This window comes from Meriones unguiculatus, chromosome 20 (genome assembly GCF_030254825.1).
Source record: "Meriones unguiculatus strain TT.TT164.6M chromosome 20, Bangor_MerUng_6.1, whole genome shotgun sequence".
In the NCBI taxonomy this organism is placed as follows: Eukaryota; Metazoa; Chordata; class Mammalia; order Rodentia; family Muridae; genus Meriones; species Meriones unguiculatus.
Window position 1 is genome coordinate 44,984,627 of NC_083367.1, and position 26,329 is coordinate 45,010,955.

Consider the following 26,329-nt stretch of genomic DNA (forward strand, 5'->3'; position numbering starts at 1 on the left):
CCCAGGCAGGCCTGAAACTTTCATCAGTCTTCTTGCCTCTGCCTCCCAAGTAGCTAAAAGAAAAACAAAACAGAACAAAAAAACCCTATGTGTATATGTATGAACATATAACAAAAGAAGTGTCCAAAAGAAGGCTTTGGGTCTCCTGGGCCTGGGGTAAAAAGCAGTTGTGAGCTGCCTGATATATGTGCTGGGAACTGAACTTGTGTCCTCTGCAGTCTCAAGCCCTGGCCCAGCTCTCCAGACAATGTTTTTCTTTCTTTCGTTGTTTCTCAATGTAGCCCTGGCTGTCCTGGAACTCACTCTGAAGTCCAGGCTGGCCTTGAACTCAGAGATTTGTCCTACCTCTGCTTCCAAAGTATATAGATTATAGGTGTGTGCCACCCCCACCCCACCACAGCTGAACTCTTTTTTTGTTTTTGGAGACATGGTTTCTCTGTGAGATCAGGCTGTGCTCAAACTCAGATCCTCCTGCCTCTGCCTCCCAAAGTGCTGGGATTACACGCACGGGCCACTGCTCCCAGCTAAGCCATGTTTTTTAACAGGCATTTCTATTACTTGCCTGTCTCCCCTGTGAAGTAGATTGTAATGGAAGTTTTGGTTTCTTTGTATGTGATGTAAGTATGTTTTTGTTTTAATCCCAAAAGTTGGATTTTAGTTGGGCTGGTTTGTCCATGCAGATGATGGCTTTTGCCAACTGGTAATGGCCTTCCGTATACAGCACAGGGAGGGGAATGGTCTAGGACTCTGGGAGTATAAATAGGAGAGCTGAGAAAGAAGTTGTGGCATTCTGTGTTGGCATATGGCATGTAGCAATTTGGAGAGACCAGAGACAGAGATGGTATGGCAGTTTGGAGCAGACAGATGGAAAGAAATGCTTTTGGGTGCAGCTGTGTGGGGGAGCCTGCTAGCTGCTCTGTGGTTGACAGAGATTGGTATAGAGCCCTAAAAGAACATGTGACCCTAACAGGGAGAAGTAAAGGGGTCTGGGAGCCCTCTCCCCACTAACCTTTCTTTCCTACTTAAGGTTAATGGGAGTTAGAGGCCTAAACACCCCAAATTAAGGAGAATTTTTAGAGAGCTACAGATAGATTGACTACATATGTGGGGAGGGGGAGTTGTTTTGAATTGTTTTGGCTGGTGCTGGGCATCAACACCAGAGACACAGGCATGCTCAGTAATCTCTCCACCACTGAGCTGTACCTCAAGGAGCTACAAAAATCAAGGAGGATTTTTGTTTTGTTTTCTGTGTAGCCTTGGCTGTCCTGGACTTGCTTTGTACAGCAGGCTGGCCTAGAACTCACAGTGATCAGCCTGCCTCTGCCTCCCTGAGTGCTGGGATCAAAGATGTGTGCCACCATGCCTAAGGAGTAATTAAAAAAAAAATCATAATAATGCTATTTTACACTTGATGTTCTATTTTTATCTCAAAATACTGAAATGAAAAGTCAAGATCAGTTATGCAGGCTGGTTCATCTTTAATCCTAGCACTAGGGAGACAGAAGCAGGAAGTTTGGTACCTGCCTGGTTTACATGAGTGCCAGGATGACATGAGCTCCAATCTCAAACCAAAAACTCTAAACCTTGTTTCCAAAGAAGTTTTATTACCCTCTAACTTGTAGTAGTGCAGGGCAGCCTCGGTTTTCAGAATCCAATCATCTGACTTGTTTCTGCCCCTCATAGCTCCCTTGTACAAGATTACTTTAAAATACAAGAACACTTGCTACCATCAGAAGGATGGAGAATTTAAGGCTAGTCTGGGTTACACAGCAAAACTACATCTCAGGAAAAAGGAGGGTGGGATTGGGGGAGAATGACAAGAGTGATGGTTCAGCAATTAGAGGACTTACTGTTCTTGGAGAGGACTGGACTTCAATTCCCAGCATTCAAATGGCTCACGACCCTCTCTAACTCCAGTTCTAAGAGACCCAAAGTGCTCTTCTGGCGTCCTCCAGCACCAGGTCAGTTCGTGGTGAGCACACATATACACTCACACATATACATAAATGTTGTTTTGGTTTCTTATTTTTTTTTCTTGACAGGGTTCTCTGTGTAGAGCTGGCTGTCCTAGAATTTACCCTATAGACCCGGCTGGTCTTGAACTCAATAGATCCACCTGCCTCTGTAGAATCAAAGGTATGCTCCACCACTGCCTGGTATAAATAAGAATTTCTATAGGGGATTTTTTGTGGCATTCTGTGTTGGCATATGGCATGTAGCAATTTGGAGAGACAATATTGTTTGGAAACACAATATTGTTTATGAAAGAGGATGCTATTATGATCTGAATATAATTGGGTCTAGAGAACTTGATTGTAGCATTGAGCCACAGTCTCTTCTTCCATATAAAGATCAAGGCCTATTGCTATTTAAAGAATCCAATTCATCATTAAACACATTATCACAGATAATTTTTATCTGACCTGAACCTACACTGGGTGTCAGTTGATCCTATAGATAAAAGTATTTACAATATTAGTTCTTTGAATCCTAGTCTAATTTCGTTCCTTCTCTGGAGTTACAAGTTATAAATGAAAAATACATAGAAATTGGTAAAAGACCGAAATATTTAACAGCTACATACTTGGGACCAACCATTGAACAGAAATAGTGAGGTATTGAGTATGAAGAGGCAAAAAAAAAAAAAAAAACCAACAACTGAGGGCTGAAAATCAGATTTTTATGTGGAGAGAGGGCTGTGGGATGGGGCAGCTGGTAAAGCTTTTGTTGTGTAAGTTTCATGACCCGGCTGTGATTCCCAGAACCCACAGAAAGGTAGACAGAGAGAACCTGGAGCCTAAGGGGCCGGAAGCAGGCATCAGATCTGAGAACTGAAGCCACAGACGGCTCTGAACTGCCGCATATGCACTGGGAGTCAAACCCTGGTCCTCGGGAAGAGCAGCCAGTGTTCTTAACGATGGTGCTATCTCTCATTATATTTTTAAAAACTGAACTCTTATCTGGTCCTGCACGATTTGTGTAGTAGCTGGAAATATGGGTACTGTCAACAAGAACAACAAAATGGTGATCCAACTGTAAGCCAATTGCATACATGACTTCTTTTTTAAAAGTTCATGGCTGGTTCTTCTGAGAAACATTTCCACCCTGAGTTCCCATGAAAGCAGAACTTTGCATTGTAGAAGGGGTATCCCCAGGAAGACCAGGGTCCCCCGCTTCCAAGTGCTGTGCTTTCTCCTGCTCGTGTGTCTGCTCTGCACTGCCTTTCCCTGCCATCTCTTGGTCCTCCAACTCCACAGGTTTATCAGAGGCTGACACTCCAGCTTCATCTTCATTTTCCTGTAGAAAGCTGCAAATCATGTTGGGTCTATAGGAGAAATCATTATCCTTCATCTGCAGCCATTCTACACCATCTAATTGGGCGGGAGATAAACAGGACCAACAAGAAAGAAACAGAAAGAGAAATTTCAGTTAAGTGTGTGTTTATTTCTTAACCGACATCACTCACAGCACTTGCATATCTATGTTCGTGGCTGCACTGTTCACAATAGCCAGGATACAGAACCATCATAAAGATCCGCCATCAGAGGGATAGACAAATGTAGGAGGAATATAGCTTTGTGTGCCTCAGGTTTGTTCCAATGTGTCTTCACCAGACCAAGCACCTTTTAAATTTTTCACTTTTTTGGGGAGTGGCAGGGGGGCAAAACAGGGTTTTTCTGTGTAGCCTTGGCTGTTCTGGAACTTGCTCTGTAAACCAGGCTGGCTTCAAATGAACAGAGATCTGCCTGCCTCTGCCTGCCAAGTGTTGGGATTAAAGGCATGCCCACCATGCATGCCCAGCTAAAATTTTATTTTATATTATGTTATCTTTATTTTTGAGACAGGGTCTCAATATGTTCATCAGACTGGCCTCAAACTCACACAATCTGTCTGCTTCTATCTCCCAAGTGCTAGGATTAAAGGCAAGAGCCACTATGCCTGGCTTTTTTTGTTTGTTTGTTTGTTTTTGTGGGGCTTTTAAGACAGCTCCGTGTAAAAGCACTTGCCATTAACCTTGACATGAATTTGATCCCCAGATTCTACAGAGTCCGGGATGACAGAACTGACTCCCAAAACTTGTCCTCTGATTTCCACATTTACACAATACCCTGCTGCCAATAACAATTTAAAGGCCAAAGTAGACACTAGACGTCTTCCTTAGCCACACTGCGTCTTGTTCTTTGAGGCAAGGTCTCCTGAACCTGGAGCTCACTGATTCGGCTAGACTGACTGACCAGCGAGCCCATCCTCCTGTCTCCACCTCCCTGCTGCTGAGATTATAGCCCCAGACCACTGCAAGGGTGTTTAGAATGGACCTGTACCTCCTGAGCCACTACTCCAGCACCTAGAAAGGTATCTCTTTCTCTCTCTGTCTGTTTTTGTTTTTCAGACAGGGTTTCTTTGTGTAGCCCTAGCTGTCCTGGATTCACTTTGTAGACCAGGCTGTCCTCGAACTCACAGAGATCTGCCTGCTTTTGCCTCCCTGAGAGCTGGGAATACAGGGATGGCGTGCTTCACCATAGCGCCTAGCTATGTTTTTGGGCTCATATCTTCCTTCCACTGACAAGTAGCTGGATCTGGCCTTGAACTCCTGATCTTCAGCTGCTTTTTCCCACCTCCAGGCCTCTGCTACCACACCCCACGAGAACTAGGCATTGACCCTAGGTCCTCACATGTGCTAGGAAGTGCTCTCAACCACTTGGGCTTACTCCCAGCCCAAAAGCAACCATCTTCAAGGTATGGAGGGAACAAACCTATGTTTTCTTCTCCTTCCTTCTTTTCTGTCAGAAGAGTCCTGGTCATGCTGAGCTTCTTCATTGTGTGGCACTTGTATTTCAGCACGGTCTTATCAGTCCCTTCCGGATCCACTAGGACATAAAGTGATCTTATTACACTGCTCCACGCCATCGAATCAACTACTTCTGTTAAGGGAGTTAGTCTCAACTACTTCCTATGGAAACAGCACAGGAAGCTCCCATCATGACTCAGTCCCCTCCCACATGTAAAGAAATGACAGATAACACCGCCAGTGAAAGGCACAAGAGGACTCAGACACAAACAACTGTAAGGACAGAAACATGAACACAAAGAGATTAAACAAAGAGCTTTATAATCAAGCCCTACATGGGACACAGGGGTCAGGAGCTGGCCTGCAGGGCAGTGGGCCTACAATTTCATCACATAAACGAAGGACAGGAATCAAATGTTCTACCTCAAGTTCGGGCTTGAGTGGGGATATTCCCAATTAGAAAAGCCTGGGGGAAAAAAAATCTCCTATGATATTCAAGTCTAGAACTCAAAACTTTTTTTTTTACTTTTTTTCCCCTTCCTTTACTGTTTTGTTTGCTGCACTGAACTAAAACTTGCAAAAGACTGTGGGCCCACAGGTGAGAGAATAAGACTCCAGGCCAAAGACGGGAAACACCGGAAACTTCCACAAGCTGCTCTGCCAGGTGCAAGTACCTCCTACATGCCAGGAGAGACGTGAAGACATCTATCCATCGAACCATCTGAAGTCCAGCTATTAATAATCAAACTGGCAACTTCCTCTGCTTCAAGCTGCTCACTTAGTTGAAGATAAACAACGCTCCATTTTTCTTCTCCCCCACCTCTCTTTTAACGTGTGCTTTTTTAAGCGAGACAGTTGTGGCTCGGGCCTCACACATGCTAAGCAAATGTTCCAGAGGAGAGCTACAGCCCCAGTCTCTAAATCTATTTGTTTCCCCAGCTCATCATCCAGTTCTAGATATATGAAGTTTGCAGACGTCTTTACCTATACACACAAAGACATACATAAAGAACATACGGTGGCATTTCCATAGTGGGGTATTCAGCACAGTTAAGAACAGTTAAGACTTGGGAACTGGAGACATGACTCAGAGGTTAAGAGCACTGGCTGCTCTTCCAGAGGTCTCAAGCTCAATTTCCAGCAACCACATGGCGGCTCACAACCATCTATAGAGAGATCTGGTGCCCTCTTCTGGCAGCATAGTGTTAATAATAAATCTTGGGGCTGGAGAGATGGCTCAGTGGTTAAGAGCACTGTCTGCTCTTCCAAAGGTCCTGAGTTCAATTCCCAGCAACCACATGGTGGCTCACAACCATCTGCAGTAAAATCTGATGCTCTCTGCTGTCCTGAGGCACACATGCAGGCAGAACACTGAATAAATAATAAATAAATCTTAAAAAAATAAAATAAAATGGAAAAAATAAAGAAATAAATCTTGAACATTTAAAACACGCATGGTTAGCTGGGCATGGTGGTACACGCCTGTAATCCCAGCACTCTGGGAGGCAGAAGCAGGTGGATCTCTGAGTTCGAGGCCACCCTGGTCTACAGAGCAAGTCCAGGATAGGCAGGGCTGTTATACAGAGAACCTGTGTTTCAAAAAACAAAACAAAGCAGGCATGGTTGTACAGTGAAGCCCTCACAAGGCTGGGACAGGAGGGCCACAAGTCTGAAGTCAGCTAGGGAGAGAATATGCGTATCTCCTCGGCATAAGCAAAGCTGTAGTTCAATCACCACCATCACCAAGAGAAAAGAGAAAGTGAATGGGAGCCCTGAAGCCAGGATGAATTCAAACCCTGACCCTGACACTTACTCCCAGGTGAATCCGAGTGCTGTTGACCCCTTGCTTTAGTTTCTCCAACTACGAAGGAATATGAAATGATACCTATCCTGACACTTGGGAGGCTAACACAGCAGTAAAACTGCAAAGTCCAGCCTGGGGTACCCCGGCCAACTTGTGCTGAGGCTGCCTCCAAATGAACAAAAAGTTATCTTGCTCACTGAACTGTGATGAAGATTAAATGAGTAGATGTGAATGAATATAGATACACGTGTGTGTGTGTGTGTGTGTGTGTGTGTGTGTGTAGGATATATAGAAATATATATATATGATATATATTCTTTAGAACAGTATCTGGCACATAGAAGGTAACAAATAGTAGCTATTAGCTATATATGGCAGTGCACGCCTTTAATCACAGCACTTGGGAGACAGAAGTAAGCACATCTCTCAGTCTGAGGTCTACACAGTGAGTTACAAGACAGCCACACAGAGAAACCCCTGTCTTGAAACACCAAATTAAAAAGAAAGAAATAGGACTGGAGAGATGACTCAGAGGTTAAGAGCGCTGGCTGCTCCTGAGTTCAATTCGCAGCAACCACATGGTGACTCACAACCATCTACAATGAGATCTGGTGCCCTCCTCTGCCACATGGTGGCCTGCAAGTGTATATGAGGAAGGAAGGAGAAGGAAGGAAGAATGGAAGGAAGGAAGGAAGGAAGGAGGGAGGGAGGGAGGGAGGGAGGGAGGGAGGGAAGGAGGGAGAGAAGGAGAGAAAGAGAGAGAGAGAAAGAAAGGAAGGAAGGTAAGGAAGGAAGGAAGGAAGGAAGGAAGGAAGGAAGGAAGGAAGAAAGGAAGGAAGGAAGGAAGAAAAAGTAGTAAGTATTGGTGAATTTTTTTTTCTCTGTGTAGCCCTGGGTGTCCTGGAACTCTACCATGTAGACCAGGCTGGTCTCTGCTTCCCTGAGTGCTGGAATTAAAGGCGTGCACCACCATTGCTCGGCAACATTGGTGAATTTTCTATAACTGAACTCAGTATCTCCAAAGTACAGTAACACCTTGCACTCACAGAAGGAATGGACTACAGAATAAACTATACTGTAGCCCCAAAATGGAATACTACACAAGAAGAAAATAAACTCACACTATATATCACCATGTGTAAACCTCCAAATGTAACTAAAAAACCCAGAATACCTTGTATAGTATGTTACAGTTTATATAACTTTTTTTGGTTCCTGTTTTGTTTTGCAGTGTTAGGGACTGAATTCATGCTGCTGGGCGAGAATCTACCACAAAGCTAAACCCCAGCCTCAAGTCTGAAAATACATAAATATGTAATATAAAATTGGGTATAGGAGAAACACCAAATTCAAAACAGTGATTATGCCTGAAGACAGAGGAAAGTGCATAAGCTTGGAACTGCACATAGGGGCTCGTATGCCAGGGATTTTTGAGGTACTGGGGATGAACACAGATTTCCCATATGCTGCACAGGCACTCTGCCATCAGACTGTGACTTTGTGGTTTTGAGGCAGAATCTCACTGTGAAGCCTTGAACTCACAATCCTGCTGGAACCATCAGCCTGTGCCAGCCACCCCAGTTTCTGTAGCACTTATCCCAGGTCAACGGAAAAGATGGGAGGATTGGATACAATTAGACGGTGGGTACACGACACACATGTACCCATGATACCACACGATAAGCATGTGGAGGTCAGAGGTCTTAAATTTGCAAAAACTCAGTATTTTCCTTCCACCACGTGGGCCCCAGGGACTGGACTCATGTTGTCGGGCTTGGCAAAAGCGCCTTTACCCACTGAGACATCTCACCAGCCTGAGGTATTTTTTTATTATTATTAGTTTTTTGAGACAGGGTCGGTCTCACCATAATACTGGCTGGCCTAGAATCTGCTATGTAGAACAGGCTGGCCTCAAATTCAGAGATCCACCAGCCTCTGCCTTTCATTTGCTGGGATTAAGCATACACACCACCATGCCCAGTCTGATATTTTAACTGTAAAATTTATTACACATATTTTTTTAACAATTTTTATGTGTATATATGCCTGTCTGTATGTGGGTATGTGCCCTTTGAGGCCAGATCCCCTGGAGTTATAAGCACTTGTAAGTCACCCAACATGGGTGCAGGGAACTGAACTCGGGTTCCCTGAAAGAATAAACCAGGTTCTTAATTTCTGAGCCATCTTTTCAGCCCCCAATATTTACTATATATTGTATATCTGAAACTAGCCATAGTCATGTAAGGCTATAATCCCAACACTAAAGAAGGCATGAGGATTATGAGTTCAAAGCCAGCCTGAGCTACAGTTGACCTGCTATTAAGAAACAAGAAAACAAGATAAAAAACAAAAAGCAAAACACACAGTGTACTTGAAATAATCTGTAGAAAAAGCTAGCCTTACCACGTTCAATACCTTCTTCGAATATAACACAGGTCCCAAGAGTATCTGCAGGAAAATGTGAAGGTGAATTAGAACAGAGAGCAGAGGCATGACTCTGAAAGCCGTATGAAAGATGAATTCGTGTGTCTGGCTGTCCTACCTTCATATTCCCCAGCAAACACATAGCTATCCACCTGCAGGATGGGCCTCTCGGTGTCAATTCCCTATAACAGATTAAAGGACAAAGAAATACCATCGTTTAAAAATGGCCTGGGAACTGGGCAGTAGTGGGACCTGTCTTTAAGCCCAGCCCTGGCGAGGAAGAGGCAGGCAGATCTCTGAGCTGGAACTCAGACTTGGTCTACAAAGCAAGTCCAGGAAAACCAAGGCTATACAGAGAAACCCTGTCTCAAAAACAAAAGGGGGGAGGGGCGCTGGCTGGAGAGATGGCTCAGAGGTTAAGAGCACTGGCTACTTTTCCAAAGGTCCTGAGTTCAAGTCCCAGCAACCACACGGTGGTTCACAACCATGATCTGGTGCCCTCTTCTGGCATGCAGGTGTACATGCAGGAAGAACACTATACAGAATAAATAAATAAATCTTTAAAAAAACAAAAAACAAACCAATAAAAAACAGTAATATCATAGCAACTATACTGCCCCTCCACCTTGGGTGATGGTGATGAAAATTTTTTTAGAATTCCTTACAGAACCAGAACCATTTCCCATTTCTATATAATGTCAAAGTTCTTTCCAACATGGCCACATTGGTTAAATTTCCCTTAGCCACCCTCATCTCTTGGTTTTTGTTTTCTTTTCTTTTTCTTTGGATTTTGAGACAAGGTTTCTATTTTTCCTGGAACTCACTATGTAGACCAGGCTAGCCTCAAACTCACGGAGGTCCTCCTGTTTCTGCCTCCTGTGTGTTGGTGCCACCATGCCTGAGTGGGCTTTTGCTGTCAGTCTGAGACACGGTCTCTGTGTGTGTGTGTATGTCTGTCCAGGAACTTGCTATGCAGACCACAGTACCCATCTCTGATTGGCATGCTGGGGTGAGCAGCACAAAGTAGCTTGCTGAAATATTTGGAGGCAGGGATTTTGTGCAAAAACTTTAATAATAATCTCTCTCCCCTCCCCTCTTATTTTTGGTGGGTTTTTTGTTTTGTTTTGTTTTTTTTGAGACAGGGTTTCTCTGTAATAACCCTGTGTCCTGGAACTCACTCGGTAGGCCCAGCAGGTCTTAGAGATCTGTCTGCCTCCTATGTGCTGGAATTAAAGGCGTGTGCCTCTACCACCACTACCAGGCAATAACTCTATCTTTTTATTTATTTAGTATACAATGTTCTGTCTGCATGTACACCTGCAGGCCAGAAGAAGGCAGCAGATCTTATTATAGATGGTTGTGAGCCACCGTGTGGTTGTTGGGAATTGAACTCAGGACCTCTGGAAGAGCAGCCAGTGCTCTTAAGCTCTGAGCCACCTCTCCAGGCCCTATAACTTCATCTCTTTAATTCATGTCTTCTTTAGTTTTTTTGGAGACAGGGCTTTCTGTAGCTCAAACTGGCCTAGAATTTATTCTGTCATTAAGGATCCACCTGCCTTAGGCTCGCCAGGGCCGGCATTACAGGTGCACCCCAGGAGAGCCTGCTCTGATGCTGTCTCGTGTGAGTGCTATGTGATGAGTGGGGCATGGGTGCGAGAAACAGAGAGAGACCAAAGGCACCATGAAGCCGGTAATGTGGACAACTGGCCTGGCAACACTGCACACATGTCCACTCTTAGACCAGAATCTGAGTCCACACTCATGGAACCGAGACTAGGCCTACTAGAAAGAAGACAGGCTCTGCTCAGGTACAGCAAACACTGGGTGAGGCTTCGGGCCTAAAGCGCCCCCAAAAGTTTGATACAAAGTTATCTTTTGCTCTCCCTCCGCAGCCACACATTCAGGTGGTGAAGCAGTTCGGCGTTTTCTCTACTCCATAGAACCCCCGGTACCTGTTCTTCCGGAATGGCTCTCGAGTGTTCACTGCTTTGTAAAGTAGAACGAACCGATCTATCTTTGTGGACAAGTGTCTCGTGTTTCATTCTTGTTTTAACTTTTAAGAAAATCTACAACATTCCCCGAATTCCAAGACTCACCAAAATCTTGCATTTATTTTCACACTTGGAGAGAAAGTCTGAATCAATTATGCCTGACAGTTCTACCAGAACAAACTGCTCCTGGTGGAAGAAAGAAAAGTTAGTAAGGTACACAGTGAGCAAGAGGCAGTAAACAAGAAACGCTTCACATCCCGATTCAACGAAGCCACCTTCGTGAAAACTGTATCTAGACTCTGGAGGAAGCAGAATACCTGCAGAACCGCCCAGACCATCTCCGTTCTCTCTAGGACGGGTAAACTAGAACTGGAGTTAGACCTGCCCGGTTTCTCGAGTGAGCCGTCTCCGGGTCCCCCTCCCGCCGTCCGCATCTCACACTCCCTTTCCCACCCGGGGCCTGGCACAGCCACGACCGCCGATGCCGTGGGCCTCCGACCCGCGCTTACAACCTCCTCCGTCTCCTCTTCGTCCTCCTCCTCTTCATCCTCCCAGCTGGGATCCATTGCCGCCTCCACGGCCCGCACACCCGGAGACTCCATCACTGGCCACGCCCACCCGCGGCCGCCATCTTGGATACGGGCGGCGGCGTCCCGCATCCGGGCCTGGCGGCGCATGACGCACACACGCCTCGCCAGCAAGGAAGATGGCGGCAGCGGGTTCCCGCACGGGTCCCACGTGGAGAATCTTCACGCTCGGAACTTCGAGGACTCAGAACTTTTAGTTCCGTCCCCCCCCCCCCCCGCCGCGTTTCGGAGAACGTGGCTCCTCGAGCTCAGGCTGCCCTGAACTCAGTAGGCAGCCGAGGGTGAACGTAACCCGCCGCCTCCAACCTCCCGTCCCGGCAGGCTGAAACTCCGAATAGTAAAGCCAAAACCTCACAGAGCTGCATCTTTAAACTGGCCCGGAAGTGGTTTCCTTCCGGACCCTGCAGACGCTGGCGTCGGATTGGCTGTCACCTGCTCTATGTTAATTAGGAGCGTAAGCCCCCCCCCCCCGCGTTACTTTACAATTCATTTTAAGTATTCAGAATGATTTTATTTTCCCAAAGGGACACCCTGGCAGCGCGTCGACGGGCACGCGTGGGCGGGGTCTCTGAGGAGAGACTGCTGCGGCGGGGCGGGCGTCACCACAAGCTGGAGAGGAGCGGTCCGGCGTGACTGGGCAGCGGCGGCCGGAGCGGGGCCAAGACTATACTTTCAGGGATCATTTCTATAGTTCGTTACTAGAGAAGTCTCTCTGATCGTGTAGAGCACCCGAGACCACGAGGACGAGACACAGCATTCCCTCCTGAGCGTGAAGCCGGCCTTCGGCGTTGCCTTCCGCATCCGCCGATCGCCATTGATGATCGTTCTTCTCTCCCCCGGGAGAGCGAGAGGGTGGGAGTGTAGTCTGAGTGGCCTCGTTCATCATCTGTTCAATGGTAGCTGATGCTGGAGATGGAGAATCTGCGGGCTTCAGTCCGCGGGTTCTCAGTCCCTGTTTACTCGTTGCTAGTGCGTCGGCAGTTACAAGACACCTGCCAGGATTTCCAACATCTGAACTGTCCTCGGTGTGTTTGGCGCTTCTGCACTCTTTGGTCAGGCTAACCTTGAACTCACAGCCTAGCTCACCTACTTCTAGTCGTATGAGGGTTCATGTTGTTCACATGTCCGCTGGCAGAAAGAGGAATTTTTAAAGCGAGTTGGAGCAAAACTGGAAGCAACTTTGTCCTGTTAAATAAGCAGTTGCATGTGAAATAAACGGGGTTTTCTGCAAGCCTAGTTGAGGATACTTGAGGGGGGAAATCTATGTGGCGAGCTATAGGCCTGGATTAGTGAATGAAAGCATCAGGAAAGAGATACAGAAACAAGATCGATGTGGTTTTAAACGTGATGTCGGTCGCGATACCAAGATCGGGCCACTAGGAGGCGGCAAGTGATTTAACAATCTGCTTCTGGCTCTTATAGAAAAAGTCCATATGAAAAAAAAAATGGTTTGGTTTGGCTTGATGAACACAGGTTTTCTCTGTGTTAACGGTCCTGGCTGTCCTGAAACTTGCTTTGTAGCCCAGGCTCGCCTCAAACTGGCCTCTGGTGGCCTTAAAGAAGTGTACCACCAGGCCAGGCTGAAAAATATGTTTCACAGCAGAATTCTAGTAAAAAAGCTTTTACAGCTAACATCTTGTTTCAGAAATGAGTAATTTTGCACCAACATAAGAGTTTAGATTCAGGGACAGTAAGTTTTTGTTATTCTGTTCTAAACTTGTACCTTGCTTGGATGAGAAAATGGAGCGCAAGCCTGGGAATGTACTTGCCTGGAACCTTCAAAACCCTCCATTCTTGTCTGGTGGTGTGATAGCCCAGGCCTTGAGAAAGGAGGAAGGAGAAAAGGGAAGAAGGAGGGGAGAGGGGATGTAAAAAACTAAGCGCTGGATAAATAAAACTTCAAATTCAGCTGCATCACAGTGGGAAGGCTACTCCAGCACAGGGATCTAATTCTGGAAAGTCCAGTATAGGACAGATAGCAGGCGAGCATTTCTACCAAGTTCCCACTCTGATGCTCTAAGGAACCCGGCTGAAAAAAAACTCTACCAGATCATCATAATAGCAAAGAGCCATTTGCCGGCAACCGTGCATAGCTAAATACTGAGTGCATACAAGTATTCCAGCTTGCTAGAGAGTAATAATTGTGAAAAATAAAACTTAATTCTTTATTTTTATTTTTTTATGTGCATAGGTATTTTGCCTGCATTACAGTCTGTGCACCACACATTAAAACAAAAATAGCAGGGTGTGGTGGCACAAGCCTTTAATCCCAGCATTTGGGACACAGGGGCAGGAGGATGGATGGATGGATCACTGTGTGTCTGAGGCCAGACTGGTTTACATAGTGAATTCCAGACCAGACCAAGCTTCAAGTGAGACACTGTTAAAAAGGTGGAGGAGATCATAAAATTTGCACAACCCTTTACGATGCCAGAGTGTATCTTGAAATTTCTCTCACTCCAGGAAAGGGATGTGGCTCAGTTAGCACAGTGCTTGCCTAACACTCAGGAGGCCCCGGGCTCATCCCTAGCAATACCTAAACAGGGTGTGGTGGTACAAGCCTATAATCTCAGAATTCCTTAGGAGGCGGGAAGACCAGATGTTCAAGGCTACATGAACCTGGGTCCTTGAGGTGAGGGACTACATGGAATGGGCTACTTTAGACTCTCTGTTAAGAAAATATATTCTCTGATGCGTGAAGACAGAGACTTCGGACTGCTACAGGGACTGGGCAGGAACTCCATTTGGTAGAGTGCCCGACATGCACAAAACCCTGAGGTTGATCTGCAGCATGTCATAAACTGGCCGCTGTGGCACAGGCTGGTGGTCCTAGCACACAGAAAGGAGGTGGCGGCAAGGCAGAAGTTTAAAGCTATTCTTAGCTACACAGAGAGCTGGGGGCCAACCTGTATGTCTGAGACATTGATCTCAGTCACATGTTTATCTGATACACAGACGTACATGTAAGCAAAACATCCTACATAGAAAAAGCAGCAACAGGGCCAGAGAGATGGCTCAGCAGTTAAGAGCACTCACTGGCTGCTCTTCCAGAGGACCCAGGTTCAACTCCCAGCATCCACATGGCAGCTCACAACTCTCCATAACTCCAAGATCTGACACCTTCACACAGACATACATGCAGGCAACACACCAATGCACATAAAATAAAAATAAATGAAAAAAAAAAAAACAGGATTGACAAAAATGGTGCATACAGCTTGTCCTAATTTTATTTCTGTTGCGGTGATAAAAATAATAATAAACGACGGGGAGAAAGGGGTCATTTTTAGCTCACAATTTCAGGTTCTAGTCCATCATAGAAATCAAGGCAGAAGCCTGAAGCAGCCTCTTAAAACTCTTAAGAACCTTAAGACCCTCTTCCGAGGTGATTCGAGATTCTGTCAAACAGACCATTGAAACTGCCCATCACAGAGCTGTATATTCTCCTGCCCACCTTGTATATGGAAAAGTTTGAGAAATCCTGAAATACTGGCAAAAAAAAAAAAAGAAGAAAAAAAAGAAAAAAAAAGATGCTTGGTAACTGGGCCAGGAGATGAAGGAAAGGACTGTCATCTCAAGTATGCAGGAGACTGAGGCAGGGGGACCCAAAGTTCAAGGTCAGACAGGTGACTCAGTTAGACCCTGTCTCAAAATAAAAGTAAAATGAGATATAACCGGGACAAGGAGGATGCCTACATCTGTGAGGACCCAGGCTCAATCCCCGGCACAAAAAATAAGCAAGGAAAACGAAGAAACTTAGACTATCATGATGACACTTGTAGCAGAAGCACAGCACGTGTCGGCAGCCCTCTGACGTGTGGTAGAGTCTGTGGGACCTGACTCCTAATTGGATGAGGAGGAAATTATTAGCTGGGTGTGGCAGTGTATCCCCTAATCCCAGACTCAGGACACTGGGGTAGAAGGCCAAAAGGCCAGCCTGGGAAACGTATCCAGAGCCTGCCTTTAAACCAAAATACACACTTACAATCTTTAATTAATTAATTTAACTGGTAATCTTCATGTTTTACCAGTGTGGGTACACATGCAATACATGTGTTTGGGTATCAACCTGGAACAATTCAAATGTGGGTGTCAGAAGACAACTTTGGAAGTTTCTCTCTAACCTCTACATAAATTCCAAGAATAGATCTCAGATCATCTATATTCACAAGTGTGTTTATTTTCTAAGTCTAAGTATTTCATGGGCTCGTGTTTCAAATTTTTAAAAACTTTAAAGAGTTAAAAAGATCTGAAGATGTGAGTCCGTTGGTAGAGTCCATTCTTAGAACTCTAGAAGCCAGAGGTCTGATCCTCAGCACCACATAAGAGCAGGAAGGATGGTAAGAAGATCAGAAGTTCAAGGTCAGCTGAGCATGAGGGAGGCAGAAGCCGGTGGATCTCTGAGTTTGAGACCACCCTGGTCTACAGATCAAATTCCAGGACAGCCAGGGCTTCCCAGAGAAACCCTGTCTATAAAGGAAGAAAGGAAGGGAGGGAGGGAGGGAAGATGGAAGGAAGGAAGGAAGGAAAGAAGGAAGGAAGGAAGGAAGGAAGGAAGGAAAGAAAGAAGGGCACAAAGGTAAACTAAGGGACATGGCTCAGTGGGTGAAGGCACACACAAGCCTATGGAACTGAGTTCAGTCCTGGAATGAAATGGAAGAACTGACTCCACAAAATTGCCACTGTCCTCTCTGGGTGTGCCGAGATGTCTGTGCCCCAGCACACACACAGCACACACACACACAACTTTTACAGAGACCTAAGATTCGGCTCAGCAGTTAAAAGCACCAAGTTAGATTCCCACCACTCCTATCAGGTGGCTCACAACCACCAGCAGCCCTGCTGCAGTAGCTATGACACCACACCCTCTGGCCTCCGAGGACATTTGCATGCATGAGGAACACAGAAACTCACTCAGGGACACACAACACACAGAAATAGAAATCAGAAGTGAACATTTTTAAAGAAAGAAATGAAATAATGGAAGCAAAATGTGTAGAAATGCCCCAAAAGTTTGTTTTTTTAAAATAATTTATTTACTTTTTATTTTATGTGCATTAGTGTGGTGTCAGATCCCTTGGAATTGATATTACAGACAGTTGTGAGCTGCTATGTGGCTTCTTTGGAAGAACAGACAGCGTTCTTAATCACTGAGCCATCTCTCCAGCCCCAAAAAGTTTGTTTTTATTTTATAATCATGAAGCATGAGGGGTACCAGTGGAAGAGACACTTTGGCAATGGTGTTATGGAGTGACTCAGAACAGGCAGCCGTTCTAAGGATAGCCAGGTATGAGGAGGTCCAGGGGACCATGGGTAAGGCAATGGCTGAGGAACTGAAAAGATGTGTCCGAGACATGCCTGCTCAAAGGATAAGGCTTGGATGATGGCCAAGATGAGGAGGCCCATAAAAGAAGGAATGACTCATTTAGCCTCTGCTAGTAGGAGTTTGGACTTTGGTTTTTCCCAGGGACTAAGCAATTTTGTTTAGAGTTAGCTTTTGAGGCTTCTGCCCAGTGCCATGGAGCCGTCAGAGATGTGTGACCCAAGTGTGAACCGGGAGTCCCCTCAGAGGAACCACAAACAAGAGTCCTCAGACGATTCAGAAGCCAGAAATGTTAGCAAAGGGGAAAGCTGACCCTGAAGCCTGATATCAAGACGCCTCCTTCCACCCCGCTGAAACATCGCTGCCGGGGAGAGAGCAGACTGGTGAGAACAAAAGTGAAAAAACGTTGAGGGATGCTCAAAGTGTTTTTCCAAAGCAAGGGTCCAGACATTAGCGTCGGTGCAGAATTATCCTACAGCCGCCCTACTGCTGATAATGCCGTGCAGCAAATGGGAAAGCTATTCTTGGGATTAAAGTGTCCAGCAGTCAGTCATTTTGAATAATCTGTGCACGAGCTGTGATCCTACAATTCTTTCATTTTTCTGACGAAGGGGGATCTCTTGAAAACTCACCGGCATAGACTGCGTGAAGTCTGCATGCATTACATGACTTTATTATGTCATTGTGTAATTTGACCCGAAGAAGCAAGCGTGAGTCTCAAGAATTCCGTGAGCCTTAGAAGCATCAAGTCTGATATTAAATGCAGTAATTCCATTAGAATGTAAACAGAATCTGGGGTAGTTTGGTTAGAAGGCCATAATTGGAATAGATCTTTAGATTCTCTAGTTTGCAAGACATTGGTAATAAAGGCAATCTGGTTGTCTCAATTTTTTTTTTTAAAGTAAATATTCACTCTTGTTTTGGTTTGTTTGAGACAGGGTTTCTCTGTGTAGCCTTCACTGCCTGGACAAGCTTTGTAGACCAGGCTAGCCTTGAATTCACAGAGATCCACCTGCCTCTGCCTCCCTGAGTGCTGGGATTATAGGTGTGCACCACTGTGCCTGGCTCTCGTTTTTGTTTTTTTCATTTTAATTTATTTATTTTTATGAGCATTGGTGTTTTGCCTGCATGGATGTCTGTGTGAAGATGTCCGATCTTGAAGTTACAGACAGTTGTGAGCTGCCATGTGGGTGCTGGAATTGAACCCGGGTCTTCCGGAAGAGCAGTCAGTGCTCTTAACCACAGAGCCATCTCTCTAGCCCTTACTGTCTTAATTTTTTAGTAGTAAATATACAGAATAGACTAAAGGGTGTGTGGGGAGCGGGGAGAAGGAAGTTGAAAGTCTCCAGTTAGGAGCCTGAGAATCAGCTCAGGTGCATGGCAGTGGTAACATGAGGTTGCTTGCCCTAGTTGTTTGTCCAAACAGATAAAAGGATGATTAATCAGGCCAGTGGTTTTCAAGGGTGGTTCCCAGGGCATTGTATTCAACATTAGCTGGGATTATGTCAAAAATGCAAATTCTCAGGACCTGCCCAAGAATACTAAATAAAATTTTTTTTTCCAAAGGTCCAAATTGGTGGCTTAAATTCTCCAGGACGTTTTGATGCTCGGTTAAGTCAGATTCACTTGTTTCTCTGACAAGAACTGGGGCGTATAAGAACCAGTCTGCTGGCTGGGGGGAAGAGAGGTTGAACACTGGCTACAGAGAGGCTATGAGTAAGCAGACACTATGAGTAAGCCGAAGCTATGACTAAATGAGGTGGTTGGCTCACAGTCACTGAGACAGAGAGGGACGGTGGCACACACCCTCCTGGAGAGAACTGCATGCCTGTGGCAGGCAAGAGAAACACAGAAACTCGGTTTGTAGGTGTGCAAGGAACCTGCCCGTTTCCATTCAGTCCAGCCACACTGTTGCTCTGACAACCTTAGCTCACGGGCAGCCATAAAGACACTTTCCATTCTTGGAGGTAGCCTAAGCGAATCTATGTTCTTAGTTTTTTGTTTTTGTTGTTTTTTTATTATGCATGTGTGTGTGTGTGTGGTGGGGTGTGTGCGTGTGAGTGCAGGTGCCTGAGAATGCCAGAAGGGGGCGTCAGATTTCCTGGAGCTGGAGTTAGAGATGCAGTGAGGGGCCTAACATGGACACTGGGAACTGAATTTGGGGCCTCTGCAAGGACACACACTCCTAACCACTGCCCCTCTCTCCAGCCCCTGATTCTATGTTGTTTTTTAAGATTTGCATATGAGGGCTTTATTTTCATGTGTGCCTGCATGACAGAAGAGGGCATCAGATCCCATTATAGATGGTTGTGAGCCACTGTGTGGATGCTGAGAATTGAACTCAGGACCTCTGGAAGAGCAGGCACTGATCTTAACCTCTGAGCCATCTCTCCAGCCCTGAATCTATGTTCTTAAAACACAAATAGATGATATGGCTCCAAAGCAGGCTGAGCAGAAGTATAAGTTAATGAACAGAATGACTAATTCTTTAGGTATACATTTTATTTATTTATTATTCTGAAGCAGGGTCTCAGCAGCTATGTGGTTGAGGTTGGCCTTGAACCTCCTCTGATCCTCCCGCTTCCAGGTGTTCTGGGATTGTCAGTGTGTGCCAGCGTTTCAGGTTGATACAGTGCTGGGGATTGAACCCAGGGCTTCACACCTACGAGGCATGCAAGCCTTCTGCCCACTGAGCCACATCCCAAGCACTGTGTACGTGCCTGCATCTACACCACACTCGAAGGCCAGAGGTCAACCTTACCTGTTTTTTTCCTCAGGAAGCCTGTCCACCTTGATTGTTCTTACTTTTCATGCCACTTTAGTATTTGTGTGGGCGGGGCCACATACCACATGGGTGTGGAGGTCAGAGGTCAGCTTGCCAGAGGCAATGCACTATTTGCAGGACAGGCATCCCAGAAATCAGGCTTGGCAGCAGGTGCCTTTCCCCGCCGGGTCAGCTTGCTGGCTCCGCCCCGTTTGTCTTTTCGAGATAGAATCTCCCATTAGGATCAGGGGGCTAATCAATGGCAGTAGGCTGGCTTGCCAGTGAGCCCCAGAAATCCTGAATATGCCTCCCCAGCACTGAGATTACAAGAACACACCACTCTGCCCAGCTTTTTGTTTGTTTGTTTGTTTTTGTCTTTGAAACAGGGTGTCTCTGTGTAGTCCTAGCTGTCCTGGAACTTTCTATGTAGACTTGGCGGGGCTTGAACTCACAGAAATACAACTCCCTCTGCCTTCAGAGTGCTGGGACTAAAGGCTTGTACTACCTTTATGGCTCAAGCTTAACTTTTATTTGTTGGTTCCTTTTTTCTTCTTCGTGTGTGTGTGTGTGTGTGTGTGTGTGTGTGTGTGTTTGTGTTTGTGTTTGTGTTTGTGTTTGTGCGCGCCTAGCTTTTGAATGGGTGTTAGGGATTCTCTTGTTTTTTTGTTTGCTTGGTTTTTTGGTTTTTGAGGCAGGCAAGGTGTCATATACCCCTCGGCTGGCCTGAAGCTCACTATGTTGATGAGGATGGCCTTGAACTCTTAGAGACCTTCTTGCCTTTGCTTCCTGAGTGCTGATATTAAAAGCATGCAACACTAGCTGGTTGTGGTGGCACACACCTGTGGTCCCAGCCCTCATGGAGGCAGAGGCAGGCAGATGGCTGTGAGTTTGAGGCCAGGCTGGTCTACACAGAACAGCCCGGGATACACAGAGAAACCTTGCCTCAAAAATTAAAAAAAAAAAAAAGTGAACCATGGTGCTCAGAAATATTGTCTCTTTGTTTATTTAGTTATGTATGTATTTGTTATGATTGACACAGGGTTTCTCTATAGCCCAGGCTAGCCTAGAACTTACTATGTAACCCAAGCAGACTTGGAACTATCAGCCACTCTCCCGTCTCAGTTTCTCTAGTACTGATATTACGTGTGTTATTTCTCATGCCCGGCCCATCTTATCAGTAGTTTGGCCTGGGCCTGGTGTGGTGGTAAGCACCTTTCAGTCCCAGCACTCAGGAGGGAGAGGCAGGTGGATCTCTGTGAGTTCGAGGCCAGCCTGGTCTACAAGGCAAGTCCAGGACAGGCAGGGCTCTGTTGCACAGAGTACACAGAGAAAACCAACCAACAAACAAACAGACAAATGATAAAAAATAAAATAATATAGAACAAGTAAAGGAGGAGGAGGACGAGGAAGAAGACAACTGTTGTTCTGAGAAGTTTTAAGTGCTGATGAGGAGTTGACTGGCTCAGAGCCTTTCGAACACCTTATCAACATTCACACCCTTCCTTCTCACCCCACTGTTACTAAACCACCAAGCTGCTCAGCACCCCGCCTTGCTCTCTTACTGCTGCTGCCTTGTGCTCCTTTCCTCAGAGCCCATCACTGCTCTTGCTCCAGGAGACTTGTCCTGCCAGCAGACTCCAGGCTAGCCCTCGTTTCCTGGGCCGCAACTTTTAGCCGCATGGCTCGAATTCTGTTTTCTATTTCTTAGTTCGTGTGTGTGTGTGTGTGTGTGTGTGTGTGTGATGCCTTGACCTCATTTTAAATGCCCTGAGTAGTCAGTTTTCTATCCCCTTTGTGCCGTGCTGTGTTTCCTGTATGCAACTGAGTCGATGGATGGTTGTCTTGATGATGGGGAGTGTGTGGAATCGCATAACTCAGAGGAATATTTTTGTATTTATTGTGTTTACGTATGCTTTTTGCTCACGTGTGTGCCTATGGATCGTGTGCCTCCGGGAACTGGAGTTATGGATGGCTGTGGACTGCCTCGTAGTTGCTGGGAATTAAACTCGGGTCCTCTGCAAGAGCAGCACATGCCCTTAACCACTGAATCATCTCTTTAGCCCTTAGAATCTTTTGAAGGTTCATTTACTTACTTGGTGAGGGTGACATTGTAGAGGGGTCAGCTGAGTCAGAGTATCTGTTTTATCACCGTTGATGGTTCCGGTGACTCCGTGACTCACTCTTGGCCCTTGTTCAAGTTTATCTTATTTCTTCCCTAGAGAAGTAAGCTGACCCTGACTGGACTGTATTAATAAGTGCTTTGAATTATTAAAGTAAATCATGTATATTGTGTTTATACTCTACACTAAGAGCAAAAATTCTTCAGACCAGCGAAGTGTGTGTGTGTGTGTGTTGCTGAGAACTGAACACAGAGCCTTGCTGGGCTACTGCTGCATCTCTTTGCTTTTGCCAAGTTTTTAGCTTTTCACTTTCCCACAGAACAGAACATTCCTCCGCAAAGCCTGACTTACTGAAGAAAACCCAACCTGTAGTCTCTGCTTCCCTCCCGATTCAGATTCAGAGCGGCAGACACCTCAGCTGAGCCCAGCCCAGCCCAGCCCAGCCCAGCCTCACAAAGAGAAATATGTAAATCTAGAACTTCATCCCTGCTGAGGCCAGGATCCTTGCTCCCACTCAGCCCTTCCTACAGTCCCTCCCTGCAATTAAAACTCATATAAAAAGGGCAGGGATTCAAATGAGTCTGACGCCTTTCTCACTTTCCAGACAGTGTTTGGATAACTAAAAGGATAAGAAAACACAAAGCCCAGTGTAGTGATGACCCTTGGGCTAAGCCAACGTCTCCTGTCCCAGGTTTCTGTGGAGCTAGTATCAGCACCCAGGCATTTTCTTCCTTCCTACTCCCAGTTCCAGGAGTTTTTTCTACTCTCGTAGATGAAAAACATGCCAAGAGCAAGCCAGAGAGCTAGAACTCCCTGCCCCCATCCTTGACAGCGGGGTGAACCTTCTGCAGCTGACCACCTGAAACCACCTCGGGCTTGAAGCAGGTGCACCTGGACAATTCAGGGTGGTGTATGGTCTCAGCCTGGATTGGATAGGCTTTTTTGTTTCTTTGTTTGCTTTGTTTTTGGAGACAGGGTTTCTCTGTGTAGCCCTGGCTGTCCTGGACTAACTTTGTAGATCAGTCTGGCCTCGAACTCATAGAGATCCACCTGCCTCTGCCTCCAGAGCACTGGGATTACAGGTGTGCACCATGGTGCCTGCAATGATAACGGTTTATTATAACTCTTAAGATTAGATTTTATTCTTGCGTCTCCTGACAGTTACCTATGATGAGAACTTCTATTTTCACATTTGTATAGAGCAAGTTTCAGGTAAAGAAAAGCTTAGGTCTAGGTTTGATGGTACACGCCTTTAATCCCAAACAATGAAGTAAAGTTAGTTTGTAGAAAAAAAGCACCCATGTTTGAAAGTGGTTTAACTGAGAGGCAGAAAAGGTGACATATCATAGAAAGACTTGACAGAATAGGATAGGACCAACTCTCATGAGAAGAGAGAGGAAAGGGAAGCTGCTTAAAGGGCAAAGGAAGAAAAAGGAGGAGGCAGCAGTTTTACCAGGACAGATATACAGAGACAGGTTGAAGACAAAACGAGCCAGAGAATGAGAAGAATTTAGAAGATTAGATTGCTGGAGTTGGCTGGGAGAGGAGTTTGAGCCAGAATGGCTGAGATGAACCAGCCAGCTATGAGTTCAGAAAGAACAAGGAAGGGTGAGCTTATTAAGCAGTAAGTCTCAGAGGCTGCAGACATTCTTGGCCTAGGTTAGATGGTACAAAGGTTAAAAACTTCCAGGACTAGGCCTAGGTTAGCAGACAGAGGCCATAAACATCTGAGACAACAATTGAAAGAGGCTAATAAAGATTCCTTTTACATTTCTGCCTCTACCTAAATGCTGGATTACAAATGTAAACCCCCACACCCAGCCAGCCCTAACTCTTAACTGTAAAACACATCCTGTCCTGGGTAAATGTAATCTAGCATTGGTCTTTTCAGCAGCACCCATTCAGATAATAAACACTGTCCATAGCATCATGTTCAAATGGTAGTTGCTCCTGACTTGAACAATGGTAGATAAAAATCTAGCTGCAAGAACAACTAATAGTCAATAGAACTTCCCAAGGAGTACAGTGATGTTCTCACTAGAACATCACCAGAGAAGGAAAACACAACCACACTTGGCTCATTTTGGAGTCACTGGGCTCAACAAAGATGTACTTCCTTCCTAAGCCCCATATGGAAGAGTTAAACTACAGTTGCTTTGCTTATAGGTGAAGGATGGAAGGACCAGTTCAGAGTTCTAAAATGACTTCTGGGACCAGAGAGAAGGCTCAGCAGGTGAAGGCATTTGCTGCCATGCCTGATGACCTGAGTTTGTTTCCTGGGACCCACAATGTAGAATTAGGGAGTTTACAAAGTTGTGCTCTGATCTACACACACACACAATTTTTTTTTTAATTTCTAAATAAAATTATCACCTTTGAACGCCTAAGGATTCATTTTTATCATCTACACTTGCAATCACCATGTAGCTTCCCATTTTGCTGAAGCTGTAATAGTGTGTTTCAGATATGTATGTACCAAATCTCTCTCTTGCAATGATTCTTTGGTGTCTGTCTCCCAACAATGTTTACACCCACTAGCTGCCACTACTTGCTTGGCAACTGGTGCAACAGGGAATGAAGGAAGGACAGATACACATACAGGAAAGCTGTGATCAGGTGAGCTGTATGTTCTGATGGAGGCAAAGCAGCAGCAGCAGCAGCAGCAGCAGCAGCCGCCGCCAAAAACCTCAGTGTTTCTACATCTGAACCAAGGAGCTGGGTTTATTGTATGTAGCTGGAAAAGGAGAATAGCTAAACTCCGCAGAAAGTCTCCATGAGAAGAGGTTTAGGAGCTACACATCCGGGAAGAGGAAGCTGTGCTCCGTAGTTCCTCTGGTCAGTGTACATAGTGAGTTCCAGGAAAGCCAAGGCCACATAGTGAGAACTGTCTCAGAAAGAGGAGGAAGAGGACAAAGATGAGGAGGAGGCAGAGAAAGGCAGAAGAAAAGAAGGAAAGAAAGAAGAGGAGGAGAAGGAAGGGGAGGAAGTGGAAGAGAGAAGGAGAAGGAAGAAGAGGAAGAGGAGGAGCTGATGTTGTTTAAGGACCATCAAAATATCTCAGCAGAGATGCCTAAATTCAGTCCCCAACTCATTCAAGGTAGAAGTAGAAAAATGACCTCTGACAGCTGTCTTCTGACCACCACATGAACTCCATGGTGCATAACCAACACACTTACACACACCACACATACAATACACACTGATACACAACATCCAACACACACAGACAATGAATTTTTAACTGATATATTACCTACCTGTAACTTCTATAAGGCTGAAGCAGGAGGATCACAAAGAATTCCAAACCAGCTTAAGCTACATAGTGAGTTTCAGGCCAGCCAGAGGAAGAGTGAGACCTTGTCTCAACGTGTGTGGGTGAAAGTCTGGAGGAAAAGAGTAAAATACACTAAGAAAAGGTAATTTAAATTTTCTTGTGATCGTGTCTGACCGTGTTTATTGTCTCCTGGAGAAATGTAAATGCTTGTTTTAAGTGTCACAGAAAACATAGGCCTGCAGTGCTGGGACAGGCAGCGTCCACGGGATGGGGCTGATGTTAGGTGACCTTCTGCTCCAGGTGTCACGTTCTGGTTGTGAAGAACGCTAGAGGCTTGTCTGTGCACATGAAGCAGAATATAAAACGTAGTCTCAGGATCTCAATAAAGAAGCAAAAGGGGAGGGGAAAATCCCTCAGGACTTTTTTTCCACCCAACAATGTCTCACCACTGAGCCACACTCCCACACTATAAACCAGCTCTTCAGCTGCTTCATAAAAACAAAAACAAAAACTGGATGGAGTAACACTGAGGTCCCTTCCAGCAGCCTCATTCCTTTACAGGGCAAACAGATCTTGTGGTTGAGACAGAACTGACAACTCAGGATGAAGATAGAGACTAAACTGCAGCGTCATTCACTCAGTAACGAAGTGTCAAGCACCTGTTACCCTCTATGGCACTCACAACAGTCCACAAGCACTTGCTGTGAAAGGAGCTCCCGTGCTGTGCTCTGGAGATGGCTTTCTGTGGTGGTCAGGAAGTCCTGGTTCCTGTCTGGCTCCCAGCTTTCTGAGCTTTGCCCCTTCCTTGGGCAGGTGTCCACATGTGGCCAGTCTCCACTATGCTGTGCTCTTGGAGGGACAGAGCCTTACTTGTCTATCCCATCTCACGGTGGAAGATGTCTTGCAGGTAGATAACTACAATCACCAAGTACTATAAAGCAGTTGTGAAACTTTTTTCTTTTTTAAGATTTATTTATTTATTGTATGTATATGAACATATAGTTTGTTTTCATGCATACCAGAAGAGAGAATCAGATTCCATTACAGATGTTTGTGAGCCACCATGTGGTTGCTGCGAATTGGACTCAGGACCTCTGGAACAGCACTCAGTGCTCTTAGCCGCTGAGCCATCTCTCCATCCCGTGAAACTGGTTTTTAAACGCCATTTCACACAAATATGTTTCCTCTGTGCTCACTAAACAGGTGACCCATTCTTCAAGGGTCCTATCAGGTTCCTGCCCCTCTAGGAAGCA

At 45.6% G+C, this 26,329-nt stretch overlaps 1 protein-coding gene and 1 non-coding gene across 4 annotated transcripts; one reads left to right on the plus strand and one right to left on the minus strand.

Moving 5' to 3' along the window:
* Positions 1-1,584: 1,584 nt before the first annotated feature.
* On the minus strand, positions 1,585-11,678 carry Gtf3c6 (general transcription factor IIIC subunit 6). 3 transcript variants are annotated; one of them, XM_021638738.2, is made up of 6 exons: positions 11,521-11,678; positions 11,114-11,194; positions 9,136-9,199; positions 8,997-9,041; positions 4,755-4,868; positions 1,585-3,371 (listed from the first exon to the last, which is right to left on the minus strand). In XM_021638738.2, the coding sequence occupies exons 1-6, from the start codon at positions 11,665-11,667 to the stop codon at positions 3,073-3,075; spliced, it is 750 nt and encodes a 249-aa protein (XP_021494413.2). In that variant the 5' UTR covers positions 11,668-11,678; the 3' UTR covers positions 1,585-3,072. The 3 variants fall into 3 exon arrangements, with proteins under 3 accessions (XP_021494413.2, XP_021494412.2, XP_060229477.1); XM_021638737.2 differs by having other exon boundaries at positions 11,518-11,674; XM_060373494.1 differs by lacking the exon at positions 11,521-11,678 and adding an exon at positions 11,326-11,457.
* Positions 11,679-12,255: 577 nt separating this feature from the next.
* LOC132649623 (small nucleolar RNA U3) lies at positions 12,256-12,469 on the plus strand. The gene has a single exon (XR_009588107.1). It is a non-coding gene; the product is annotated as a small nucleolar RNA U3 (small nucleolar RNA).
* The last annotated feature ends 13,860 nt before the right edge of the window (positions 12,470-26,329 follow it).

Excerpts from the sequence above, each read along its gene's own strand:
- Gtf3c6 (XM_021638737.2), bottom strand. The coding sequence starts at position 11,667 with ATGCGGGACGCCGCCGCCCGTATCCAAGATGGCGGCCGCGGGTGGGCG. Across the intron at positions 9,042-9,135 it reads GTTTGCTGGGGAATATGAAG|ATACTCTTGGGACCTGTGTT; the intron begins GTAGGACAGCCA and ends ATTTTCCTGCAG. Across the intron at positions 3,372-4,754 it reads GGAAGGAGAAGAAAACATAG|ATGGTGTAGAATGGCTGCAG; the intron begins GTTTGTTCCCTC and ends CCGCCCAATTAG.